Source organism: Heliangelus exortis, chromosome 7 (assembly GCF_036169615.1).
Source record: "Heliangelus exortis chromosome 7, bHelExo1.hap1, whole genome shotgun sequence".
Taxonomy (NCBI): domain Eukaryota; kingdom Metazoa; phylum Chordata; class Aves; order Apodiformes; family Trochilidae; genus Heliangelus; species Heliangelus exortis.
The window spans coordinates 30,698,915-30,724,773 of NC_092428.1; the positions used below are offsets into that span (position 1 = coordinate 30,698,915).

The window sequence follows — 25,859 nt, forward strand, 5'->3', positions numbered from 1 at the left end:
TTCCCCTCCAGGTGTTACAGCCCATTGATCAGGATTTGGGAGACCTACATTTAGGTCCTTCCTGTGCCAGGGAAATTGAGGTCAGGCTTTCCAGTAGAGAGATGATGACCCAGACAAAGCAACTCAAAATTTTAGGAGGAAAACATTCCTCTTCCATGTTTTTCTCTTGAAGCCTGACACGGAATATTTGAAGATAAGGTTTATATCCAAAGTATTCTCTCAGAATAAATGACAGAAGTTTTTTTTTTTTTATGGTAATTTAAAAAATAGCACTACTAATTGATTTTATGACTTCAAAGGCATCTCATAACAAGCAGCAACTTGAAATAAAATGTGTTTCAAAATTGCTAGTATTAGGTAATTCCAATTCCTGCATGTTATAGGCAAGGCATACTTGTCTACTGAGTTATTTCATTCTGAAGGAATATATGAGTGCAATGATGTAAATGCATTTTCCAATGATTTCTCTTAGTTTGCTTTTTTTCTACAAAAAAACTGGAATTTGATTTCTTCTGTATTTGATCTGTTAGGTCTATTTGATCTGAGGTCTTTGTGGTGATAAAGCTGTGTTGGTTTGCTATTTTACTGTTCATATCCTCCTCTCCAGCATCTCTGCTGTTACTTCTACTGAGCCAGTTCTGGGGTAATGCTGGAGGATCCTTACAGCAGCATTTCAGTTCTACCAAAAGCCAGGTTTTCAGAGCCCATTTCCCATTTTGCCTCCTAAAGAAACAATTAAAATTCCACAGTAGCGAGCTGAGTGACATTCTGCGAGAATCTATCCCAGAAGTAAAGGATTTGGTTAGGAGGAAGTCATGAAATGAGAAATTCAGGAAGATGAAAAAGCCATGCACTATGTGGAGCACCCCAAATTTAATGCTGTTTGGCTCTGAGCAGCTGGAAAGCCTTCTGCATTCCCTTTGCTGCTGCGATGCATCCCTAACCTCAGCTCCACCACAGCACATGTCCTGTACCAGGTTATTTTATTTTATTTAAATGCATGTTTGTACAGGAACAAGGGGCCTCAATCCTTTTGAGGCCTTTGGTGCACCCTGGAAGGAGAACAGATCAGAGCTGCAAACATTTTCTTGTTCAGGTCCCCCTTTTATTTCCCATGTTTGTACTCTGCTGGCACACCAGAGCTGTGCTGGTGTTTACTGGGATGTATTCCCCTTAAATGTCTGCCATTCCTCTGTCAGTCTAAAATGCACGGATCAGTCTAACACTGGAGTTTTAAGTTTCTCTTTGAATCCCCTTAACAGGAGCCCCAGTGAAGTCAGCACCTTGCTGGCAAAGCAGCTCTGAATTAATGACCACTCAGCCAGGTTGAAACCAAGCCCAACCCAGCAGGGATTAAAAGAAGAAAAATAAACTGCCCTGAAGTGCTGCCATGTTATTAGTATACATTTAGCAGGAAAAAAACCACATTAAAATATTATTATAGTTGATAAGCTTCCACAGTCTTAAAAGAGAAACTGTAGCTGCCATTCCTTTGACAATCCCTGCAAATCTCTGGTGCCACTCCAAGGTACTGCTTTGCCACATGTGTCCAACATCCTTAATTCCTTTCTGTCCTCTGCATCCATAAATAATAATTCTTGTAATCTCTGTGCAGCCATTTATTTTCCCCTGAAACAAAAGAAAAATGCTTTTTTTTCTTTTCTTAAGCCATACACAGCTTCTGACTAAACGTAATTATTGATTTTTTTTTTATTGCTTTTATGAATGTTAATGAATGTTTCTGGGCAAAATGAGAATTACTTTGCAAAACGTGTCAAGACTGGAATGCAAAAGACATGTAGACATTTCTGTGAAATCATTTAAGGATGAGAAAAGCATTCATTTTTGCTTGACTGTTTTTCTTTCTAATTGCATAAATTAAAAAATTGACACCATGAAGAATGCTGCATTGCTTCAATAGGAAACAGTGGGGGGAGGGGGTTGCTCCAATACGTGTTACTGGGAGCTCAGAGCATCTCACTGATCCCAGCTGGAGCTGGGAGCTGGAGAGAGCAGTCCCAGGTCCCCAGTGCCCTGACTGGGACAGGTACACACAGGCAGAGGTGACCATCTGACATCCAGACAGGGACCAGTGCAATGGCAGCAGGGGCAAAGCCTGTTCAGAATTTGTAAAGCATTTTAGTAATGAACTTCTATGAACTGGAAGGCAGAAAGGATCATTATCTTGTTACTTTCCTACCCATTTTTTTTTCTTTTTCTTTGGTATGCACTGTGTATTTTTCTCCTTTGCCCAATATAGTTGTTATATCCCAAGTCAAGAGACTTCAAGAAATCTGCTTAGTGTTCCATTCAATAAACAAATCTTAAATTACAACAAAAAGCTGCTCAGTTCAACAGTTTTAGCATATGATTCTCTCTACATTTTATTTTCACTGATGAGTTAGAACTGCACTTTGGGAAATCTAAATAATTTGTAGGGGGCTTCTAGATGCCTTTTTAAGGAAGTTCTCCAGCAGAGAATATTTGTACAGTACTCTTAACTGGCTAATTTTCTTACCTTACCATAATTTATTTCCTGTGAAATTCTCAGTGATCCATTGTTTCATTATAAACAGGATTATGAGGTCAAAGTGAAGTGTATTGACTGCTTAGTGCAGAGAGGGGAGCAGCATTGATGGGTTGCAGAGAGGAAGCCCCGCTTCTCTGGGAAACTGGTAAAAATAGCACATGGGAAACAAAACTTAAGATCAACATGTAATTGCTGAAGCACCAGTCAATTTACAGGGCATTTACTCTGTAAGAGCTCTTGACACAATTCTGTCAACTCTGTAATAGCAGAAAGCAGCAGTAATAAAGTGCTTGATATTCAGTTTTTCTGGTATTTGGTATAGTTAGCACGGTATGGTAATTGCTATGTCTTTAAGAGATAATAAGTTTAGCAGAGATGCTTTAGAAGCTACTACAAGTGCATATTTTGTGTTTTCATGAAACTTGCCTTGGAGCCTTTTTTGGGGAGAACAGAACTATTTTTTTCCTCCTAGTCTAGTTCATGGATTGGAAAGGTCACTTTGGTGTGTATGACCTTTAATCACTGCTTAGTCCATTTGTATGATTTTTAACTCTTCATTTTTTCTACTTGTAGTAATAGATTGCAGTAGAAATCACTAAGCTCCAGTTTTAAAAAACATGTTTGAAATTCAGAGCATTTCCTCTCTGCTCCCACAGGATTACCTTCAGAAACCCCAGCTGTACCTGATGTGTCCCACAGTGATCCAGTTGAAGAAAACCCTTTCCGTTCCCCTTCCCATTCTTTTTCCACCGTCTTCGATGAGGACAAACCCATAGCCAGCAGTGGAACTTACAACTTGGACTTTGATAACATTGAGTTCGTTGACTCTCTCCATGCCTTAGGACCGAGCTCTCCAGACCTGAAGAATCGTGATCCCAAAGCCAATGTCCGAAGAAAATCAACTGATTCAGTCCCAGTTTCCAAATCAACGTTGTCTCGATCTCTTAGCTTGCAAGCAAGTGATTTTGATGGAGCATCTTATCTTGGCAACAGTGAGACTTTAGCCCCAGCAGCAGATGTGTATGGTACTGGTTCAAGCAGTGCTTCCAGCACCCTGAAGAGAACAAAGAAACACAGACCAGCTTCCATAAAAAAGAAGCAGTCGGCCAAAAAATCTCTGGATGCTCCAGCAGTGAAGGAAACCCCACAAGAACCACCTGACCTTGGCCAAGCAGCTTGTGTCCCAGGTGAGGATAAAGCAGCCTTGGAAGCCAAGGCTGACTCAGTAAAGCCTGAATGTACTGAACCTTCTCAAATCTCTGCTGAGAAACAGGAGGCCCTGCCCGTGCCTGAAGGATCCAACCCTTTGGATCTGGAGAGTTTTGAAGGGATCTTTAGCACTGGAGGCAGCAAAATACAAAACTCTCCCCCTGCCAAGAAGAAATCACTACCTCTGACCACGGCACCCCAGGCTGGGGAGGTGACTCCGTCGGACACCGGAGGACAAGAGGACCCTCCCGTAAAAGGCATTGCAGTGAGGCTGGAGTTTGATTATTCTGAAGAAAAAGGGGTGAGTGAAGAGCAGCAGGAGAGTGCTCCTCCTCCCAAAAAAGCAGGTAAAAAGCCTGGTGCTAAAATGCCACTACGGAGGCCAAAGACTAAAAAGTCAGTGGAAAAGCTTGACAATGCTCCAACCACACCCACCAAGTCACCCGTCGATCCAAACGAAATCCCCATCACTAAAGGCTCTTACACTTTTGATATTGATAAATGGGATGATCCCAATTTTAACCCCTTCTCATCTAGTACAAAAATGCAAGAATCCCCCAAACTGCCTCAACAAACATACAGCTTTGAGCCAGAGATGTGTGAGGACTCTATTGACCCTTTCAAGTCTTCTCCTAAGATTGCCAGCTCACCCTCCAAATCTCCAGCTTCCTTTGAGATACCAGCCAGTGCCAATGAAACAAATGGAACTGAAGGAGACAGCTTGAACAAGCCTGCAAAGAAGAAGAAAACTCCACTAAAAACGTAAGTTAAAGGGCAAAGTTGCTTCTGTATCTCCAGGAGTACATTCCTACCATTGAAGTCCAAATTTTAGTAATTTGGGGATGAATTTTTATTGACCTCGTCTTGGGAATTTGATGCTGTTTAGGCTGAGTGAAGCATTCACACCTCTTTTGATGAAGACTCTTTTGTGAATAAGTGGTTTTGCAAATGGGACCTGAACTAGTAAGGCAGGGACAAATCTCCTGTTGCACACAGGAGGAAGATGGTTTTATCTAGTGACTTACATTATTTAAAAGAAAATAACCTGAAAGAGGAGAGTGCAGTATTCAAATACATACTTTTAAATACAAGACTGAAAAATGCGGAAAATTCCCTTTCTGTGTAAGAGCTTGCAGTTCTGCAGAAGGGTTAAAATCTGCTAGACTGCCATGTGTTTGGGAAATTTTAGGCACAGCTGACAAATCATAGGATAAATTCTCTAGTTTGGTGTGTTTAGTATTTAATTGATGATTTCAATAGCTAGTTTAGTTGATTCCATGGTTAACTTGCTGGTGAGTATCTTATCTTACCCATTCAGTCATGGTTATGTTGAGTTTGTACTCAGTAAGTTTTTATCCCATTCATCTGAAATTGTAAGAAAGTATCTCAGGACACGTCCCTTTATGATTTAAATATTTCAGCTAACAAAAATGTGACTTGAATATTACAAAAGCCTGACAGTTTGAAGATAACCTGTTTAATGTAAAACAGTATAAAAATGACCTTTATGGAGTGACACAGAAATTATTCAGCTTTTTTGCTGAGCAGACTGCTGCCCTCTAGACATCTAATTCATGTCCCTTGCCAGATTTGAGGAAGCTTGTGCCATTCTGGGGGCTTAGGGGCATTTGTGACTTATGAAAATCATAGACCACTGTGTAGTTGAGTTGAGTGGTGCGGGTGTTGGTTCTCTTTGAGGTATTCCTGAAATTATGGGGAGATGAAGGGGGGAGTTCAGATGCATGCTAAGCTGACAGATTTTCTGAGCCTACAGTCCAAACTGGATTTTTCCAAAACAAGAGGGCTTGTAAGTCTGACTGCAAGAGAGGAACATTCTGGATCTTACTGGGGAAGTGCAGAGAGAGAGAGAGAGAGAGAGAAGGGAATTGTAATATCACCAAATGAGTAAGTCGGATATTTGCAGCCAGCCAGAGTCTCCTGGTATCTTCCTGTAGCTGCAGTGGAGCTGACAGACCTCAAGTATCAGTCTCTTGGATTCACCCATCTGCTGTGAATATTAGAATCAATTCCAAAGTTGTTGGTTTAGGGACTACATGAGTTTACAAAAAGTTTGCTGAACCACATCCATCCTTGGGAAGATCCATCACAGGAAGGCCCTGTGTTCCTACAGTCAGAATTCACTGTTGCTCTTTATCATGGTGGGGTGAAAGTACCCCAGGGCAGAGCTTTACAGGGTTTGGGCAGGAGGTCTGGAGGAGTTCCCAGCCCTTCCTGGAACTGTTTTCACTGCAATGGGTGACAGGTCTGCTCACTGCAGCCTCCTTAACCTGCTTTGGTTGGTTTCTAACAAGAGAAGGGACCCTGCATATTACCCCACAGTGCAGCTTGGAGCCTTGATATTTTAGGAGAAATCAGCTTAAGGGTTGTTGGGGGGATGCCAGGAGAAGCAGTAGCTGCATTTGGCTCTGTCTGTGGTCTCTCCACAAAAAGGTTCCTGGGAATGACTTCTTCATGGGGTCTGTTGCAGGAGAAGCCTTGGCCAGAAAGGGAGAGGGGATGTGGGGTCTTAGGACCCTTCTGGTGCTGCTGTCTTGGTGGGATGTGAGAGAAGCTCCTGCAAGATGCTTCAGCTACAAGGGTCTAAAGGGGAGGCTGTTTGAATTAGGAAATGATGTTGTAATATACCAGGACTTGTAAATATGCATTAATTGGTAGTTTTGTGAAGCCAGGGGGTTCATTAGCACTATTGAGGTCTGGAGAAATGCAACTGGATGGACCAGTTTGAAAATGTCTTCCTTATACAGTAAGACAGTGATTTCTAGGTTGGACCTATGGGAGGTGAAGAAGCCAGGCATGAATTTAAGCCATTACTGCTTTGAATCTGTGCCATAGGCAAGGTCTTACCTGTGTTAAACAAATCATCAGGTTTTATTCTGGAATGAAACCTGCAGCAGTTTAACCATTGACCTCTGTGTGAAGAGATGAGATTTTTAAAAGAGATGTCAGCACAATGCAAATTACTCTTTGGTCATATACCTAAGAGCTGAGCTGTCTTGAGATAGATCAGCTTGCTCAGGTGATGCTGAAGGAAGAGCAGCAGATGCCTACAGTGTGTCTGCTTGTAGTGGATGAATAAAAATAAGTGGCTTGTACAGATTTTGGAATCTTGTGAGGAAAGCTGATGATAAGCAAGATGAAAACTTCTCTTAGCCTTACTTGTATGGCAAGGTTTGCTTCTGGGTTTGGAGCAATCAGTTTGTTCTATCAGAACACCAACTTAGGTTTCAGTGAGAGCCAAAATAGATGGGGTTTAAAGAAATGTAATTTTCTTTCTTAACTTTGGTAAATGCTTTGACACAGTCAGGTAGCTTTTTCTGGGCTCTGGTAACAAATCATCAGGCACAAAAAGCACACAAACTGTGCTTTTTCCCTCAAGAGCAGTCTTACATCCCAGATAAAAACAAAGGCTATGTTTTAAAAAGAAAGCAGGTGGCTGCCATCAGGGAAGACAAGGACTTTTAGTTTGTTGACAGGAACTTGGAGGCCTCAGCTTTGAAAAATGTGCTTTGTAAGATGAATGCACCTTGAATCTCTAACTTTGAATTTGAAAACATTAAAGGGCTTGATGAATATATTTTTTTCTCCCAATCTATTCTGCAATAAAAAGTAGGTGATAATATTATAAAGGTAGAAAACGTGCATGATCAGATTGCCTTAACACATTAACATTAACCAAGTATTTGTAGGTTTATCTTTTTTGTCAGTTCCTTCTGTCTGTCTCTCTTTTCTTTGTCTTATCTGTCTTAGGATGGTAGAAGATGTGATGTCTGTATGTTCTCTGTTGTAAGTAATTCTAAGCTAACAATTCAAGTTTCCTCTTTGACTTATGGGCTTTTTAGTTTTATTCCTTTATTTTGCAGCATGATCAGTTACTGTTCAGCATGAAGCTTTTATGTTAACTATTTCACTTCCCTGGCACATATGAGGGTTATTTTAAGTAAGATCCCTGACTGTGAATGAGTTTGAGGGATCTCTTACCTCATTACCTACGTAAAATGTAGATTTTACATCCTTGAGCTAAAATATGAATGTTTTATTTCTGCTGTTGTACAACAACATTGTTGTACAGTTTTTCATAAATACTGCAAAAAGTGCTTCTCCTTCTTAAGGAATAAATTATCCTAATTACTTCTAGCATCATAAATAGAGGATTAGTAGCATTGCACACACCAATACTCAGCTGTCCAATTTTTTTCCCCTCTGGATGTGGTATTGATTTAACTCTCTACCAGTTGAAAGCCATTGTTGTAATTTTTAGTGTTGATCTTGCCATTCATTGATCAGGGATGATCTGGTGGGCAATAATTTCCCCTACTGCATCTCACTTCAAACATAAAGGCCTTACTGGCAAATTTGATGTGATATTTTTCTCCCTTTTCTAATTAGTAGCAAAAATGTGTTTGAATAACTCTGGCAAAATCCATCAGGAAGACAGGTGGATAATTGGCTTATTGCCTTCTTAGAATATATTTTAACCAATTGAGAATGAACATAAAGGCAAAATTCATAATTATACACCAAGAGATTATGTTTATTTTTCATTCTTTTTGCCTCATTGAAACCTATGGGGGTTTGCAGGGCTACAATGTCCATGCTCCCAGTCTGCACTGGGAAGTGTCAGGGGAACAGGAAGCAGAATTGCCATATTTGTTGTTGTATTATTTTTTATTTAAAGAGGAAAAGGGTCCATTGCACACATTTCTAATGAGAGACCTTTGTTCTGCCAGCACCTACCTCAGCTGCTTTTAGTTATTCCACAAAAACCAATACCAGGTTGTTTTGTTTTGTTTTTTCCTAATGATTTATGGGGTCAGCTGAAGCTGACTGCCTGAGTTTGTCGGCTTTAATTCTCACTTAAATGAGTGATTACTTAAATATGTTTTTTAAACCTAATTTTAAGATGGGGAGCTGAAGCAGACAGAAGCTGAACAATTTGCTTAAGGCCCCTGGAATTTGAATTGCAATCGAGCAGCATGGTTCTGTCAACGTGCTGGGAGTTGGCATGAAAAATATGGCAAACCTGCTTTTTTTTTTCAGCTTTTGGGGAATTGAGGCTTGTTCCATCTGCATGACAAGAATATGTACCTATGGCATGTTTCTCTGTGGTGCTGCTGCCTAATGGATGGGATTTTCAAGCTGAAGGGCTTACAGAGGTTGCATTGTCTGTGGCTGTCTCTTGCTAAGTGTGAAATGACCCAATTCTCACCAGCATTACCAGCATATTAATGGTTTGAACTTTATTTTCAGTGATACATTTAGGGTGAAAAAATCACCAAAAAGATCCCCACTATCTGATCCTCCTTCTCAGGTAAAGCACTGCCTTATTTTCATGCATGTAATTTGTGTTCTTGTAGGGGGGAAAAAAGGGAAATTTGGTTTATTTCATTGTAGAATCACACATTTAATAACAGAAGGGGTTTTTTGTAAATAATACAAGCATGCTGGTGTTCAAGTACAGCAAGTATAGGTTATAATCATAAAGCATTAAATTTTTGTCTCTAGAACATCTGTTAAAACTAGCATTTGCTCTGGGAATTCCAGTTAGATTCTTAGTGCATATATTTTGGAAAGCCCTGTGTTACAGTGGAACAAAAATATGAATAAATGTCTTCAGTCAGTTGTCTGTAAAATTATACGTAACTTTTAGGCTTGGGGTTTTTTTGGAATTAGCAAGCAAGACACTAAATGCATCAAACTGGTGGGCTAGAAGGGAAATAGAATTTAAACAAGTGGGCTGATCTGCCAGGAGCATTTCTTCATATAAACTACTGGCAGGTGGTTTTCTTGTAAGAGAAGTTAACAAAAGCTGTTCTGCCTATAAAGACCTAAGTGCTTTGATGTAGCACAACTCCTTCCATGCTGCTGTTCATCTCCCTGTTATCCATCCCACCCTTTTATTTATGCTGCTTGACAGCCTAGAAGTGTAGAAAGGGTTCATGACCTCACAGACCTATGGAGGTTTTCTCCATGAGGGAAGCCTAAAAAGTCAGTTTTGGCAGTCAAAGACTTCAGCTGTGGGTGATGTGTGCTTGTGCCACTTACGTCAAGTGCTTAACAGATCCAAACAGCTCTGGGTTTTCTTTTTTCCTTGTTAGCAAGGCAGCTTTGCAATATCAGTGTTTGTCACCAAAGAGTTTAGTTTTTCTGGGGAAAGCTGCTGCTAGTAGAGTTCTGCATGAAGCACTTTGATATTTCTCATTAAGTATTTTGTACGGAGCTGCAGGAAAGAGTATGGAATGAGCAAGGTGACTGTGGCCATCCAGAGGAAATTAAGGAGCTGACTCTTCAAAGATAACAGAATTAATTGGTTCTTGTTTCCTGCAGGATCTCACTCCACTGCCTACTCCAGAAGCACCTCCTGTCATATCCACTGTGGTTCACGCAACAGATGAGGAGAAACTGGCATCCTCAGTGACCAGCCAGAAATGGACCTGCATGACTGTGGACCTGAACACAGATAAACAGGATTACCCACAGCCATCTGATCTCTCTACATTTGTTAATGAGACTAAATTCAGCTCTCCCACAGAGGGTATGCTTTGTAAAGGACTCATCCAGTTATGTTAGATTTATTGAGAAGAGAGGGTTTGGTTGGTTTGAGGATGTTGGCATTTGATTTGAATGCAAGCTGCATTATTTGGGAACCCTAAAAATGTTTGCACTGTTCTGGGGGACTTGGCAATGATGGGGAGCAGAATGTATGACCCCCACAGTCCCACCTGGAGTTTTCAAGAAAGAATAGAGAGGAAACTTAAAGGAAAATGAAAGACAGGCTTTGGCTTCCTTTATATGTGCTACCTGTGCCTTCCTGGGAGTCTGGGTTCTGGCTCCCCTTTGTTGGTGCTCTTGGATCCAGAGTCACTGTCCTACAGGTTTTTCCTGAGTCTCTTCCTCTAACCTGAATGGGAGGAGGTCCCAGGTGAAAATTCTGCTCTGCATTAAGGTCCTCAACATGCCATCTCTCCCTCAGGTTCCTAGGATCCAGATATCTTTATCCATAAAAATATCCAGGATATTCCCTGTGTAAGGTAGTTACTAGGTAAAATTACCTTCTAGATAAGTTTATGAAGATTCCTCCTGTCATACCTTCTTCTCAGGGGCTGTGAGCTAAAGCTGGAAATTTCCTTTAAGAGGACTGTGACACCAGGTCTATGGAAGAGACAGATTTTAGAAAATGTGTGTGTGTGGCCTTCCTTGGGGTTACCCAAGGGAATACTTCTTTGGAACATCTGCTCCAAGGGCAGATTTTCAGCTTTGTTGGGTGGGAAGAATGTATGAGTTTAACTTGGCTTACACTTTTTCGACCAGAATTTATTTTTTTCCCTAACCTTTCAACCCATGTCCCAGGCTACCATTAAAGCTACTTTATGCCATTTTAGGCTGGGTCTCAGGAGTTTTTGCCTAATGAAGAAGTTCTAAGCTTTTAGGTCAAATGTGTTTGACATTAAAAGTCATGAATAATCACAGTAGGATTAATGGGGCTGCACATGTTCATGTGCAGGTGCTGTTATACAAGTTTGTATGGCCTGGGGTTTTTGGAAATCTGCTGAGTCTTCTGTAGAGATAAGTATTTCATTCTGGTTAAACCTATTTGGCTCTCTTGTCAAGTTATAAATTTTAGACATTGGCTTCACTTCATTTCTAGTAAAAAAAGAATAATTTAAATAAATATTTTTTTAGAAAAGAATCCCCCCAAAAATCTTGGGGAAAATGGAGACGATAAGGAAGGAAAAGGAACAAAAGAACAGAGAGAGATACTCTAAGGCAGTCATTTTAACTATCAAAGTGGGTAGAAGAAAGTGAGCAAAGCTCCTAATTAAATGCTAATTGTCTTGTCTCCTGTGTGCTGTACGGTGTGGTTGGAGTTTCAGATTACATCCTCATTATAATCAACAAAGCTTCCGCTTTTCAGACCTCTTAAAAAATACTATTTTTTTTTCCCTTGACAGTCTTGCCCCTGGGGTGTTGAGAAATTTTTGAAGTCATTCCAGGGCTGTTTCTCTGGGTGAATATTTTCACCCCTCTCCCAGATCCCTGTTTGAGTGTTACCCTGTAACCTAACCCGGCTTTTGTACAGACCCAGCTACAACTCCTGAGTCAGCCTCTGCATCCAGCCCTCATCTGTTGCATGGGCTGCTTATAACTGCTGCCGTTTCCCTGCTGCCCAGGCCAGAGAAAACCAGTGATTATTAGCAGAAAATTCTCATGTAATCTTGCAGCTGTTTGTGAGAGGAGTTGGAGGACGTCACTTAGTAAGTCTGCTGTATGTATTTATGAAAGATAATTATCTTCATGGGGTATCCTGGGCATTTGTAGATTTTAAATGTCTAAAGATAACTGGAGCCTAAAGTTTTGGAGGAGAGATAATGTCTTAGAGGAAGGGAGATAGTGTCTATAGTGTCTAATTACATTTGAACCTCCTGAGAGCACTGAGATGAAACAGACTGCTTTTAGTGAGCTGTGATGGTCCTTTTGTTTCCAGTTGAAGTATTTCCACCTGTACAATCAGTGTGTTAAATATGTGCTGTCCCAAAAGACATTTTGGATTGCAATAATTTTAAAGCCCCTGCAGGCAGGTGGAAGATCTCTGGCTGTGCCAGCAGGGGACAAGGCTCCTGCCCCAGGGAGGGTTTGAATGCTCACCCCCTCCCCATTGCTGTCTGGGATGCTAAAGGTGCCCCAGAACCCTTGGGGATGAACCTCAGTGGGTAGATGAAATTCAGAAGTGTTATTACAGAGCACTGGACACTGTTATTGGGTATTTCATGCTTTTTCCTGCAATGCTGTGTCCAGGAGGTGGTGTCAATCTCATCATTACAGTTTGGGTTTTGCTTTCAGTAGGAGGGAGCTTGTCTCTGATTCCTTGTCCATCTAGCCTGGCTCCCTGTTATTAAATACATATGGTGCTGGGGATTTAAATGTGAGGAGCCTGATGTTATAATATCCTCTTCACTTGGATGTTTTACTACTGATCATCTCCTACGTGTCAGGCAATGAGAGTTTGTGGCTGTTCTTCCTCAGTGCTTGTTTGACAAAATACATAGATTTGTGGAATGAGAGTGCTTGCACTCTATGGTGCTTTTTGTAATAAAAACATTGAGCATTTTAAACTTACACTGCACCCTTTGAAGCTTTTTTTTTTTTTTTTTTTTTTTTTTTCTCCAGCACAGGTAAGAGATTATCATTAGGGTTGGTTTGGTTTTGAAGAACAAATGTTTTAATGATGGTTACCTTCTTCCTGATAAAACCCTGATCTTCAGAAGCTGCCCAAATCTGGAAGAATTTTAGTCCATATTTTATGGTAACGGAAATGGTAGTGTAGCATTCATTGGAACTTCCCTGCAATGAAATGACACAAAAAATGAAATTACATAAGTGGTTTATGGAATTAACTCATGGAAACAATAAAATAAGCACTAGGACAAATTAATTACATTTTAAATTTTGAAATGAAGGTGTCATTGAACAAAATTTGTTTTTATTTGGGTGCAGGAAGGTTTGCTGCGTTTTACCTGTCTGCCTCTGTATCAGCTGCTGGGTGAGCATGGATTGGAAAGGAATGCTGGTTATTCCCTCCAGTGTAATTATGAGATTAGAAGTAGAGAAGCAGTAAAGATTTGCATTTTTATTAGGGTTTAGATTTACAGTTCTTTGTAAATCTTCCTGCCTTAGGTTTTTCCTCTGAAAATAAAATGTGAAAAGAGCCCAGTAAGCTGGACTGCTGTCTCATTTCTTGTTCAATGACCAGACAGGCAGTTTATATATCTTTTTATCTTAAATAATACTTAAGTAATTCTTTATAATAAACAATTGGATGATAAATATTAAGAAATAGAAATTACGTCATTTCTCAACAGCTATCAGAAACTTTCTGTGTACATTAAGGGAAGCTGGTATCAACAATACTAATTATTGAAAGATGTGGTTTCTGTGATGCTGTGATGGAGGTCTCTGTGCTCTGGAAGCACAGATAACTTTCCTTGTTAAAAATCAGTGAAAATCAGTGAACCTTCTGCTTTCTCCCTGTGTATTCTATTTTTAATACCTCCTAGAAAAGCTTTGAGCAGTATGGGAGTGGCCCTTATAAATGAGAAGAGTTCTCATTTTCTTCTGCACAAATCATTTCATGGCATGTATTGAAATTTGTCTTTCTTGTTCCTGTTGCAGAATTGGAATATGGCAACTCATATGAAATAGAATATATGGAGAAAATAGGTTCCTCTGTGCCTGTAAGTTTTCACTTCCATTTTCATTCATTTGCATTTCCTTGTCATAATACAATATTCTATCCTGCTAAGGCCATCAGCCTCACTACCCTTGAAATTAATTACAATGTGCCTGCAGCAGATCTGCAAACACAGTTCCTTTACATTGGCATAACTGGGGTATATTGCATGTGCTTGGTTGTCCCATGCCCTGTAGAGCTTGTTCCATTTTATCATTTTAGTTTTAAGCTAGCATTACTGCAATTCTTTATGGAGATAAAAAGCAAATTAGTGTTTCCAGTGGTGTAGAGTACAGAGCTCTCTACACCAACTGTTGGATTGTTTTAAGAAACCGAGAGTAAAACTTTTAAGAAGATGGAGGGAGTCGGGAGAGAATACTGGGATCTGCCAGACTGTACATTATCTGTTGGTTTGCCTGACTCCTATTTAATTTATGGATTCAAAAGCTTGACAAGATCCAGTGGGGGCATATCCACAGGGGAAGTTAGAAGAATCAAGTGTGTGTGTCAGGGGTTTCAACTGACAAGAAGTTTCAATGAATATTTTAGTAACATTTTCAGTCAAGGGGATGCCTCCTGCCTGACAGGACCAGAAACCTGATTAGCCCCAAAGTGGGAGAAGAAGAGACATGACAAAGAGTGAAATGTACAGATTTTATTCTTTAATGGTTTCTTCCTTAAAGGAATCATCTCAGTGTCACTTAGCATAGGCTATATTACAGTCCTGAATTATTGGCTGTCTCTCAAGTCATTTGGTCACTTCAGGCTTCAAGTGACCTGAATGAGCTTTAATGGGGAACAGTTGAATTGCTTAATGATCTCTCTTTTCCTGTTGCCAGCAGGATGATAGCACCCCGAAGAAGCAATCTTTGTACCTAATGTTTGATGCACAGCAGGAGAGCCCAGTCAAATCACCTCCCATCAGACTGTCTGATTCCACAACACCATGCTCAGGGTATGTGACTGCAACCAAATTCAGCAGTGGAAAAGGCTGCCAGGGAAATGGGTTGCCATCATAGCACAGACACAGGCAGTTCTGCTTCTCTCTGCCTCTGTGTTGCCAAGATGTTTAAAAATAGATTCCCATCTGTGTACACACATGATAGAGAACAGTGGGTAAAGAAGTTTTATAGTGGGAAGGAACAATGACATGTATTTCTCCTTCATATTCTCACTAAATAGAGTCACAGGGACACTGTTTCACTAGACTGTGTCTTCCTACTTGCAGATTTTTTTTTCTCAGATACTGTCAATCTAGAAAGCTCTTAGTTGCAACTTTTCACTTGGCCTTTCCTAAATACATTTTTCTGACCAAGGAGTCCAGCTCACAAGTACAAGACCTGAGGGTTGTATTTACTTCCAAAGATTTTGCCTGTTAATGACATCTGCTCTTGTTATTCAGGGCTGGGAGAGGTGTGGGTCCCAGTGAGAAAGAGGTAAAAAGACAAGTGAGAAATATCTAAGGAAACTGCATAACATTTCTGATGAAACTGGCTCTGGTGCATTTTTTTTGAAAGGATATTGCAACGTGGTATGAGATACAGTGATGCTGAGTAGAAATGATGTGTGTGAGTATGTGTGTGTTTGTGTGTGTATATATATATGTACACATATATAAACACATGCACACAGAGGAAGGTATAGAAGAGGACTTGCTTAGTTGTTACAGAAGCAGAATTGCAAGGGCTCCACCCTGAAAGCAGCTACACAACCTTTTTCCAGGTCAAGTTTTGAAGACCCTGAAGCCCAGCAATCCTCTGGAATGAAAATTCAACATCCAGCTTCCCGAGTCCTGGCTGCCAGCCAGGAGGCGCATTTACAGTCACCTGACAAGTCAAAGCAGAAAGACCTAGAGCCCATGACCCTAGGAACAACTCCAGAGGCTATTGGAATAGTAAGTGATTTATGATAAGAGTTTGAGAATCATTTTCCTGTAGAAATTTCTCGTGTCTTGTAAGAGGTAGTGAAGGTGGATATTGAAAGTAGAGTGAAAATCAACCTGATACAAGTTGATGCTTCAAAGTGGTCTTTTTTCCTCACACAGGCCTTTTAACACTGAGCTTTAACCCAGTATTTGAATAAATATATATCAAATAAGGGATTTGATACAAACATGGAGACATGATTTCTTCTGTTGCATGTATTATGAAATTTCAACAGGCACCCCTTCACATTTTCATATGGCCTCTTAACTGTATTGCTGTCATCTGGTATTGATAATGTAAAATTAATTTTTTTTTACATTTGAACTCATTCTAGCTTTTGAGTTAAATCACTTTTTTCTGGGGCTTCTTTGGGTTGGATTTAATTTAGTGGTGAGCTCCTCCTTGATTTCAGTTTACACTGTGTAACTTTCGAGCATTGGTTCTGAAATTCATGCAGGTTCCCTCAAGACCCCCACTTTTCCAGGCAAAGTTGTTTCAGAAATGGCTACAGCACTGGGTGTGCTATGCTGTATGACAGTATATTTACCAAGGAGCCAAAACAATCAGCATCTCTCTTTAATGCTCTGACTCATTTGTATTAACAATGTTGTTGATACCATCTCACAAAACATTTTTTAGGAGCTTGAATGCTTTCCTCACTGCAAGGAGTCTTGGGTACTCAAGTCTTGCTTTTTGTCATTCTTATTCTGTTCCTACTCATATGGTATATTTATCCTGATCATGTTATAACTGTAAACGTAACTTAGTTTATCCCCAGTAAGCAGAAAAAGGCTTTCTAAAGACTGCAAAAATATTCTTGCCTAGGTTCCATTAATTTTTGGTGATCTTCAAAGCTTTTGGGCTGCCTCTGAACATAAGCTATTGTATGAACAAAACCTATGGCAACTTTGAAAAGAGTTGTAGACATACTGAGAATGGACTGGTTTGAGAGCTGTTGCTTTTGAGTTCCTAATACTATTACTTCATGTAAGTCCTAGAAAATTTACTCAGCTTGTGAAGTAGGAAGAATTGTTCTTGATGTTTGTCCATTTTGGCTGTTACACCTATGAACTGTGTAATCAAAAGTATGTTACTTTTGGCCTGAACTACTTGGACAAAATCTTATTCTTGCTTATTCTATATCCTCCTTACCCTTCAGACATCTCCTGAAGACTCCTTTGTCTCTGCTGATGCTCTTCTCAATAGGATATCTAAGAAAACCTCAATATGTGATCAGCCTGAATATCTAGATCCTGACTTAGCAGAAAAGAACCCCCCAGTATTTGCTCAGAAACTTCAGGTTTGTAGCAGAAATATAAATGTCACTTTTCTTTAAGTTTGCCTATATACATGTAGAAGAATGCTTTGCCTCACCTGAAAGGGGAATGGGGAAGCTTGGAGGGGAGGTGGAAAAGAAGAAAAATAATGATTTGAGTCTTTTCAAAGTAACTTTGGCTTTCCAGGAATTTAAGGAACAGAGACATTTTAATTTAATTCATTGAATCCATAAACTTAAATTGCATCAACATTTTCATCTGTCCTATACCACTGATGTATCTATTTCGCAGATGGGTTTATGAAGCAAATCTTTTAAGCTAGAACACAAGACTTGATGTGTGGAGAGTTGTCTTGACATCTGGCCTTAGTTGGTCTATATGCATAGATTCATTTTCAGAGATTTAGGCCCAAATTCTGCTGAAATGCAAATTAAGTTTTGTTTTTGTAGTAATCTGTGCAATGCAGAATTTGGCACAGCTTCTTCCAGGAGGAGGAAATTGATCTGCAGACCAGTTCTTTATGTCAGGACATATTTTCTAGAATACTTATAGTAAAATATTTAAACAGCAAAGGTTGAATTGAGAGTGTCAGCTGGCATAAATTCACATGAAATGAAAACCAAAGAAAGGGAGTCTGTAAAAAAGCAGCTTCAGCTTTGGAAAATGTTCCTTTTATCCAAAGCATTGTTCAGTCTTACCCCCTAATAAAAATTGGGTTTGTCTACAGCTACCTCAAAGCTAATTGACACCTGGAGTTTTGTATCAATGTTCTGGGTATTAAAAGAGGAGAGGGTGTGTTTATCACTCAGGAATTGTACATTTAACATACAACATTTCCATTCTGTGGCTTGCTCACAACCAAACACTTGACAGGAGGAGTTAGAGTTTGCTGCAATGAGGATAGAAGCCCTGAAGTTAGCCAGGCAGATTGCCCTGTCTTCTTTCCACTCCAAGGTATCTGGTTTGTGCCTGCCATGTGTGTGTGAGTGTGCACAGACTCAGTGATGCTTTTCCTTTAACAAGGTAACTGAGGCTCTCAAAGGGCAGTGCTGAGCTGGGCACCCCTTGGTGTGACACCCAAGAGCATGCTGAAAGGGGTGCTGCACACAGAAATGCTCTCAACTGCTCCACTCACAGAGTACTGATACATCCACATTTATAAAAAAACAAGAAAGGCAGGTTTGAAGGCAAGAAGCAGGTAATACCCTTCACAGGAGACATTCTGCAATCCAGGTGGCTGTTTGTCATTTGCCTGCAGCAAGGTTCGACCTAAAATATTTGATGGCAAAACAATACCAATGCCTACTTCTTATAAAGATGCTATAGATTTTGACTGCAGGGACATTTTGGCTTTTGTTGGTATTTTCAGCTTGAAATCAGACACCTTGGCCCTCTGAGTTTAGAAGGGAGAAAGTCAATCAACCTTGCCTTCAGGCATCTGAAGAAAGGGACTACACAAGGTTTAGAAGGGCTGTAAAGCTCCCAAGGATAAAAGACCTCCCAACATAATGTCTTTATTCATGAAGATCTAAACCTTTTTTTTTTTTTTTAAGTAATTGTTGCTCCTTCTAGATTGTTCTGGCTAGCTCTGCCTCAGAGAGTTGCATTGCTCTAGGGATGGATGTGATCCTCATTGTGTTTGGGAAGGGGTGGAAAACCTTGCTCTGATGCAACAAATTTAGCTGGGTGCACAGCCAGTTTCTGATGCCCTTCGTGGTGCTTTAAACAAAAAATTCAAGCTAAAAATGTGAGTGGCTTTCTTGAGAGGTGGTATCAGCTGCATGGGTTGCTGGTGGGATGGCAGTGTCCTGCTGCAGTGAGATATTTTATGAGGAAGATGTACTTCTGACATGTCCTTCTCCAGTGACCTTTCTCTTCTCATACTGTCCATTAAAAAGTCAGCTGTAAGTCTTTTGCCCTATCCTATACCATGACTTTGTTGCATCATAACAACATTTGGGCTGGTTATAGGGTAGAGTTTCCTGGTGCTTTAAAAATCAGTCATAAAGGAGCTAGGTCATAAAATAAAGATTTTTTTTTTAAAGATTAACTGTACTTTTATAAAAAATACTATATTTGATTTATCTCGCTTTATATATCCCATGAACCAGCTCTTTCTGTGGTGCACATATACTTATTAAACTCATTCCTTGCAGATTTATGGAATCTTGTATTTAATCAAGACAAACATGCCATTGTCTTCATTTGATACAAGATTAACCTTCTAATTAAAGGGATGAAAAAATAAATATCACTTTCCTGTGTGAGTACCAGCCTGTGTATGACTGTGACCCCTTGCTGTGTTGCCCTGAGGGGCTGATATCAGAAGAGGGTCAGGTGGGATCCTCTCTGAATCTTCTCCACCTCCTCCTTCTCCCTCAACCTTCTTGTCCTCCCAGCACTTTGCTGTAACATGCAGTGATCAGGCTCTCCAGCACCAGAGGTGAAACACACAATAATCCCTAATAGATGCTCTTCACAGGTTGTCACCTGCTGTTAGACACCTGCATTTTTGCTACCAACCAGAAACTCACAGAACTGCACTATTTTATGCTGAAGAGAATGGGTTTGGATGTTTGTGAATTCCTGTGTTACCCAGGGAAGATTCTGAGCTGCCAAAATGTTCTGGTGTGTGTCTGAGGACGTGCAGTTATATTTTAAAGATGCTTTTTAACATCACTACAGCATTTTCCATAGAACAAGTTTATAAACTCTGCAGAATTTAAAGACTGGGAGTGGACTCCATGTAAGTTTTTAGAAAATGCCATTTATCTGGATGAAAAAGACAGCAAAACAATAAATAGTGATGAGGAGGGAAGGCAAGCAAACCTCCACCCTCTGACAGAGAATGGGTTGCATTTTGACATCCACAAAGCCCCACGGTGGTGCAGTCACAGGAGTGCTTTTAGCTTCCCACTGTGGGAGTCCTGTTAGGCTGGGAAGGACTTTTTGTACTTGTGTAACTTTACTATTTCAGTAGGAAGCTGCTAATGTTAAATTAGGTTATGATGACAGCCCTTGTGACCTACAGTGGCTGATGCCCTGGATTAAGTATAGGAAGAGACACCAGATGACTGCACTGACTTAAATTCAGATACAAACTGGCAGAATTCCCTCCTGGGTGGCTGGCCACAGTTCTTTTCTTAACACTTTATAATTACATTTAACATTTGCTCAACCATTACAGCATGGGTGACAAGAATAGGATGCTAAATAAAGACACAAACACTTCTAGTGGCAAGTGAGGTCACCTAAAATAAAGATTAAATGTGTTTTCTGCTCGTGCTAGGACTGAGAATAAGGAGGTGCAGGTTGTTGTTTTCAGACAGAGAGAAGTTATTTGGCCACTCCCAAACTTCTCATCACAGACTTGAGCAGCACCAAGGCCAGTTGTCTCTTTTTACCTTGCCAAAGGTTTCTGTCTTTCAGCATTGAAATGAATGGACACTTCTCTATTGCATGGTCTGCATTAGGATGGTATGTGGCCATTTTTAATAGGTTGAACTTGAACAGAAAGCAGATGGGGTTTGTGCCCTGCACCCTACAAATGCTGAGGTGGAGAGTTGGGATGTTGATAACAGATCCAAGGAAAGGAGAGAAACTGAAAGGAAAAGCATCAGCACATCCTGGCTTTGGGGGGGCTCTCAGGGTAAGGAAGGAGGAATTCTTCCTTTAAATGGGGTTACCATTTTTTCTAATGAAACTTTACAGGCAGAGAACTTAAGCTTGAATTTTACTTGCTTTCCAGTATATTTGCAAGTACAAAGAGGTCTTCTTTTGCCTCCAGTGTCCTGCCTGCTCACAGATCAATCAGTGAAAAGTGGAGGGTATCTGGTCTGTACCCAAGCAGCATCTGAGTACTTGTAAAGGGCAAACTAATTTTCAGCAGAGATAAATATATATTCCTCCTTCCCTTCATTTTCATTGCAGCACCTTTTCCTCTTTTACCTTGAGCTTCTTGCAGCAAGATAACTGCAGATGGTTAATCAATGTGCATTTATTTATTCCCTTTCTGGCCAGATATCTGGTTTCTGTAAAAGATGCTGGGAAAAGAAGAGCTCTGAAATATTTACACTAAGATCAGAGTGACCTACATTTAGTAGTAATTCCCCTGCAGACTCTTAATCTTTCTATGCAAGGTTCAGTGAGTTACAAATCCCTGTGCTGATTATTCCCCCAATTAATTGCATCCCTTCTCAGCAGTTCAGTGGTGAACTTCAGGTGTTAACAGTTATTTTGAGTGATCCCATCATTCTGTGGGTCAGATTATATTATTTTCTGAGGATAGGAATATTTGGAGGCAACAATTAACGGTTCCTGAGTTGTTCATCAGCTTGGAGCTGTGTAAAATTGGGTTTTGAAATAAAACCAGAAGGACTTTTACTGGTTGCTTCTGCCATAGGTCCTGGTTGTGACTTGTCTGAGGTGTTTCCAGAGTTAGGACAGTATTGGTTGGACCACTGCCACAAGCATTTCTGCTCAATAGTTACATTCCAAGAATTTTTAGAAGAGGTTTTGGAAATTTTATGTTGTTTTGCATGTCATTATTACTATTCTATTGTACAACTTACTCACATGCAAGAGAGAACAAGAGAAGATGTAATTACATTAGTGAGATGCTAAGCATCAAGAAAATATACATGAATATGTATGAAATGCTTTAAAAATTCATTTTTCTTTAAAAATGTTCAGAATCCTGGCAGGTATTTTGTCAGATTTTTACATGAGCTTGAAGAAATGTGTGTTTCTTTTGCCACAGTTACTCGTTTCCAGCAATCTCTTTCTGAGGTTCAGCAAATGAAGCTGCAGGAGGCTTTTGAAATACGACTCACACAGTTTAACATATTGATCCTCAGGATGCCCTTTCTTTTGAGAACAGCCTTGATGATCTAATGGCTCTTTTTTATCTCTCAGTTTTCCTTGCCTTGTGTTTGAGGAGGAACTAAGCTACATTTTTTTGAAGCTGGGGTACTGAGTTGAGCAGCACTAGTCCTATTTATTGACTTTTTTAATCTTAGTTCAGCACCATGTGTTTTGGTATTTCTGCATTTACCCAGGTGTCTGAGTTTGTGTCCCAGGTGTATTTTTTCCTGCATAGTTGTATATTGGGAGATATTTTTAAGAATACAGACTGAGTATGTAAATTTGTTAGATCTTGGGATGCTTTTTTGCTCAGGTAGGAGAATCCATGGGATTTGAGATTGCACCCCAGAATTATGATGGCAATGATCATGATTTTCTGTGTTCGTGTCCTGCTAAAAAAGGAGGGATGTCCTGCTCCACAAATTCTAGAAGGATTAGTTAATTGATTCCCATGTTAAAAAAAATGAACAAAAATAGAGAGCAAATTAGTGAGAGTCTCTTATATAAATAAAGATGTGGTATGGTGTTTTGTGAGCACTGTTTAGCTTAGTCTTCCTCTAACTTTTCTTGTCTAGTTTTTATTATTTTAATAATATAAAAAGAATATTTTAATATATCTGGTGTGACTTCTTCATGTTGTCTACAGATGTGATATCCGGAACATTTAGTCCTGTGCTTATCTGGAGCACACTTTGTATGCAATTTTTAATACAGCTTCTTTAATAAGGTGTGATGTGAGAACTCAGAACAAATTGCAACAAAATTAATACTGGGTTTGGATTCTTTCTGCTATTCTAGGCTATGTGAGAAGAACTGTGAGCAAGTGCACAATTTATAGAAGAGCACCTGACCAAATGTCCTTTAATTGTGTTGAAACAAGAGCTTGTGGTGTTGAAATCATGAGCTCTATTTGTGTACACACTGTGGAGCAGAGGGCTAAACCTCCATTCAGACATTTTCCACTCGTTTTCACATCCCTGTGCTACAAGCAGTAGACTGTGACTCTGGCATTGCATTTAAAACCCAAAAAACCTCAGCCTTCTTTTACAGCAAAATATTTTTATGAGTAAAAAACTCATTTAAAAAAAACACCTCAATTACTACTGGTAATTACTGTAGACATAGTAAAACTACTAGACAGAAAATTGGTTCTGTCCTGCCTCAGACCAGGAGAATGTGTGTGTTGGTTGATGGAGAGATACATGGGGACAGAAAGCTGTGGTGGTGCAGAGGGTTTTGTGGATGGTGTCTAAAACTGGTGTTTTGTGGGGTTTTTTTGCACAGCATCTTCCTAACTGTCTTTTATAATCTCCTTGATTTTAATTTGCTGTAACTTGGGGTTGTTGGCAGGCAGTGTGATGTCTGCACCTCGGTGTCCCATGCTTCTCTTTTGCTCCTTTCCCCATTCCACATGCTTGTTAACCCAGGCTGCTGATCTAAGCACCACTGGCAGCTGCAAATAAAACCTTACCTAACATACTAATTGCATGCTGGATGCCAGCGAGGCAGCAATATCACCTGGATGCTCTGTGATTCTATGAGTCTCTATATTTGCAGGTTTTGTGAAATACTCTTTATAAAAGGTACAGTACGTTGGCAGTAGACTTAAGAGAGTTGTCCCCTTGCCTCTGTTTTTTTGTTCTGTTTTTATGGAAGCAAAATTCCCCATTACAAGCTCTCTGCCTCCAGTTCTGATTTCCTCTGCTGACAGGCTCTTCTTGTGGATGTTTTGATGAAATTTCTGCAGCAGTAAATTTTCTAATATAGGACCTTAAAATACTGGCAGCAAAGTGCTGTCTCTATTTTCCCTCTGTAAGGGTGATGTGGCAGTCTTGATGTTTACTTATGATCATAAATGGATCATAAATGGATCTTAAATGTTTATTTTCTGACTGATAAATTCAAAATTCTTTGTCAGTGTTATTACAGTTTTAATTCAGTAGTGCACAGGATTCTTATCCTAGCTCAGGACCTCACCTAACTCTACACCCAAAAAACCTGTCATCTAAACACATATTTAATGGTTTATTTCTTTGTATTTAAAAAACCAAACACACAGAGAGAACCTGCTATCCCAGCAGATGTTTCCATCTCTAAAAGTGCACTCTACTCCCGGATCAGCGCCTCGGATGCAGAAAGCACCACGGCTCTGCTCTACCCCCAGCAAGACTTGGACTCGGCTCTACGACTGGCTCGAGCAGAGGTAATTTCCTTCAGGATTTGGAGCAGGAAATATGTGCCCCTCGTGGCTGCCTTCTTTCCTGTTTTCTCCCAAAGGATTCATCTTACAAAGACTCAGTTCTAGTCTTGAAACTCGGCAATGCCAAAGCCAGGCTAGAGGTTACCAAAGCAAAAGGTGCTACACTCTTAAGTTTTACTTTTTGGACATCAGTGACAAGCCACCATTATATGAACATAAATTTTTATTGGTTTTAGTTTCAGGTTTACTCTGAGTCTTGACAGCGCTGTTTAATTTTTATTAAAAAAATCTAAAATGCCATGAGTAGGAATAAAACTATGTATTTTTATAAACTACGTGTAAGATTAGTCTGGCTAATTATAACAACAAATGGATACAATTTAGTGTTAGAGAATTCCAAACAACAGGATAGATTGTGCAAAAGAAAGGGACACAAAAGGAACAAAGTCCTTTGGGTATAGAATTTTGTGGGCAGTCATCCCTACATATGTGTGCAGAAGAAGAAGCAGAACCCCCTGAGAGGACAAACCAAGGGACAATGTTTCAAACCTGTACAGAGAAGTATTTCAGGTTTGGCACCAGGGCAAGTCAGATGTGGTGTACACAAATGGAATACAGTGTTTCTTGAAAAGTGGCCTTGTTGGAATTGGGATTGAAACCTGAAACAAGAACATTGCATCTACTTCTTTAAGTTAGCTTGTCAAAACTTGAGTATAATTTCACATCCAAACTTTTAAAATTGCACCTTGCAGTCTGAAAAAAGAAAAAAAAATCTCTGGGAATGATTTTTTTCTGAACCCATTATGCGTTTGGAAATTATAAATGTCAAACAGGATTTGATAGCAAATATTTTACAGTTATTTCCTCTTTAATGGATCACTTGGTTTTACCGTTTATTTTCTGACTGATAAATCCAAAATTCTTTGTCAGTGTTATTACATTTTTAATTCAGTAGTGCACAAAATTTTTATCCTAGCTCAGGACCTCACCTAACACTACACCCAGAAAAACTGTCAGCTGAACACAGGTGTAATGGTTCATTTCTTTGTATTTAAAAAACCAAACACACAGAGAGAATTCTCTGGGAATGGTTTTATCTGAACCCATTATGCATTTGGAAATTATAAATATCTAACAGGATTTGATAGCAAATCAAATATTTTACAGTTATTTCCTCTTTAATGGATCACTTGGTTTTACTCTTTGGTGGGTTTTTTTTCCCCCTTTGCTATCTTTGTTTCAGATCGTGGCCAAGGAAAGAGAAGTATCTGAATGGAAAGAAAAATATGAAGAAAGCAGAAGAGAAGTGATGGAAATGAGGTGGGTGAAGTACTAATTTCTGCCGTCTCTTCTGACACTAAATTTTCTTCAGAATCACTTCTGTTCTGGCACCACCTTCTTCCCAAAATTAATGTCTTGGTGGTTTAAAGCTAAAGCCAATGAGCTGCACCAAGTGATGAGCTGCATATGCAATTCCTGCTTCTTTCTGGGAAATCTGTACTTGGGCAGCAAAGGCAAAAGGGAGCAGTGGTGCAGAATTTGGGAACCATCAGCATGGGTGCCAGGGTGACAGATCTGAGTGGCAGCAGCACAGGGCTTCCAGCCAAAG

The 25,859-nt window shown here is 39.8% G+C and overlaps 1 protein-coding gene across 24 annotated transcripts in view; it reads left to right on the forward strand.

Annotated features, from left to right (window-relative positions):
- The window catches only part of TACC2 (transforming acidic coiled-coil containing protein 2), a 129,098-nt gene that overhangs the window by 92,216 nt on the left and 11,023 nt on the right, over nt 1–25,859 (forward strand). For 5 of the 24 annotated variants that reach the window (XM_071749575.1, XM_071749580.1, XM_071749576.1 and 2 more), the window contains 11 exons: nt 3,187–4,501; nt 7,508–7,543; nt 9,008–9,068; nt 10,085–10,292; nt 13,928–13,989; nt 14,825–14,940; nt 15,708–15,879; nt 17,070–17,210; nt 18,061–18,141; nt 24,110–24,253; nt 25,494–25,570. In XM_071749575.1, the coding sequence (XP_071605676.1) occupies nt 3,187–4,501; nt 7,508–7,543; nt 9,008–9,068; nt 10,085–10,292; nt 13,928–13,989; nt 14,825–14,940; nt 15,708–15,879; nt 17,070–17,210; nt 18,061–18,141; nt 24,110–24,253; nt 25,494–25,570 (2,413 nt within the window). The remainder of the gene's footprint in view (nt 1–3,186; nt 4,502–7,507; nt 7,544–9,007; nt 9,069–10,084; nt 10,293–13,927; nt 13,990–14,824; nt 14,941–15,707; nt 15,880–17,069; nt 17,211–18,060; nt 18,142–24,109; nt 24,254–25,493; nt 25,571–25,859) is intronic. The other 19 variants (XM_071749590.1, XM_071749594.1, XM_071749599.1 and 16 more) reach the window with 10 other exon arrangements.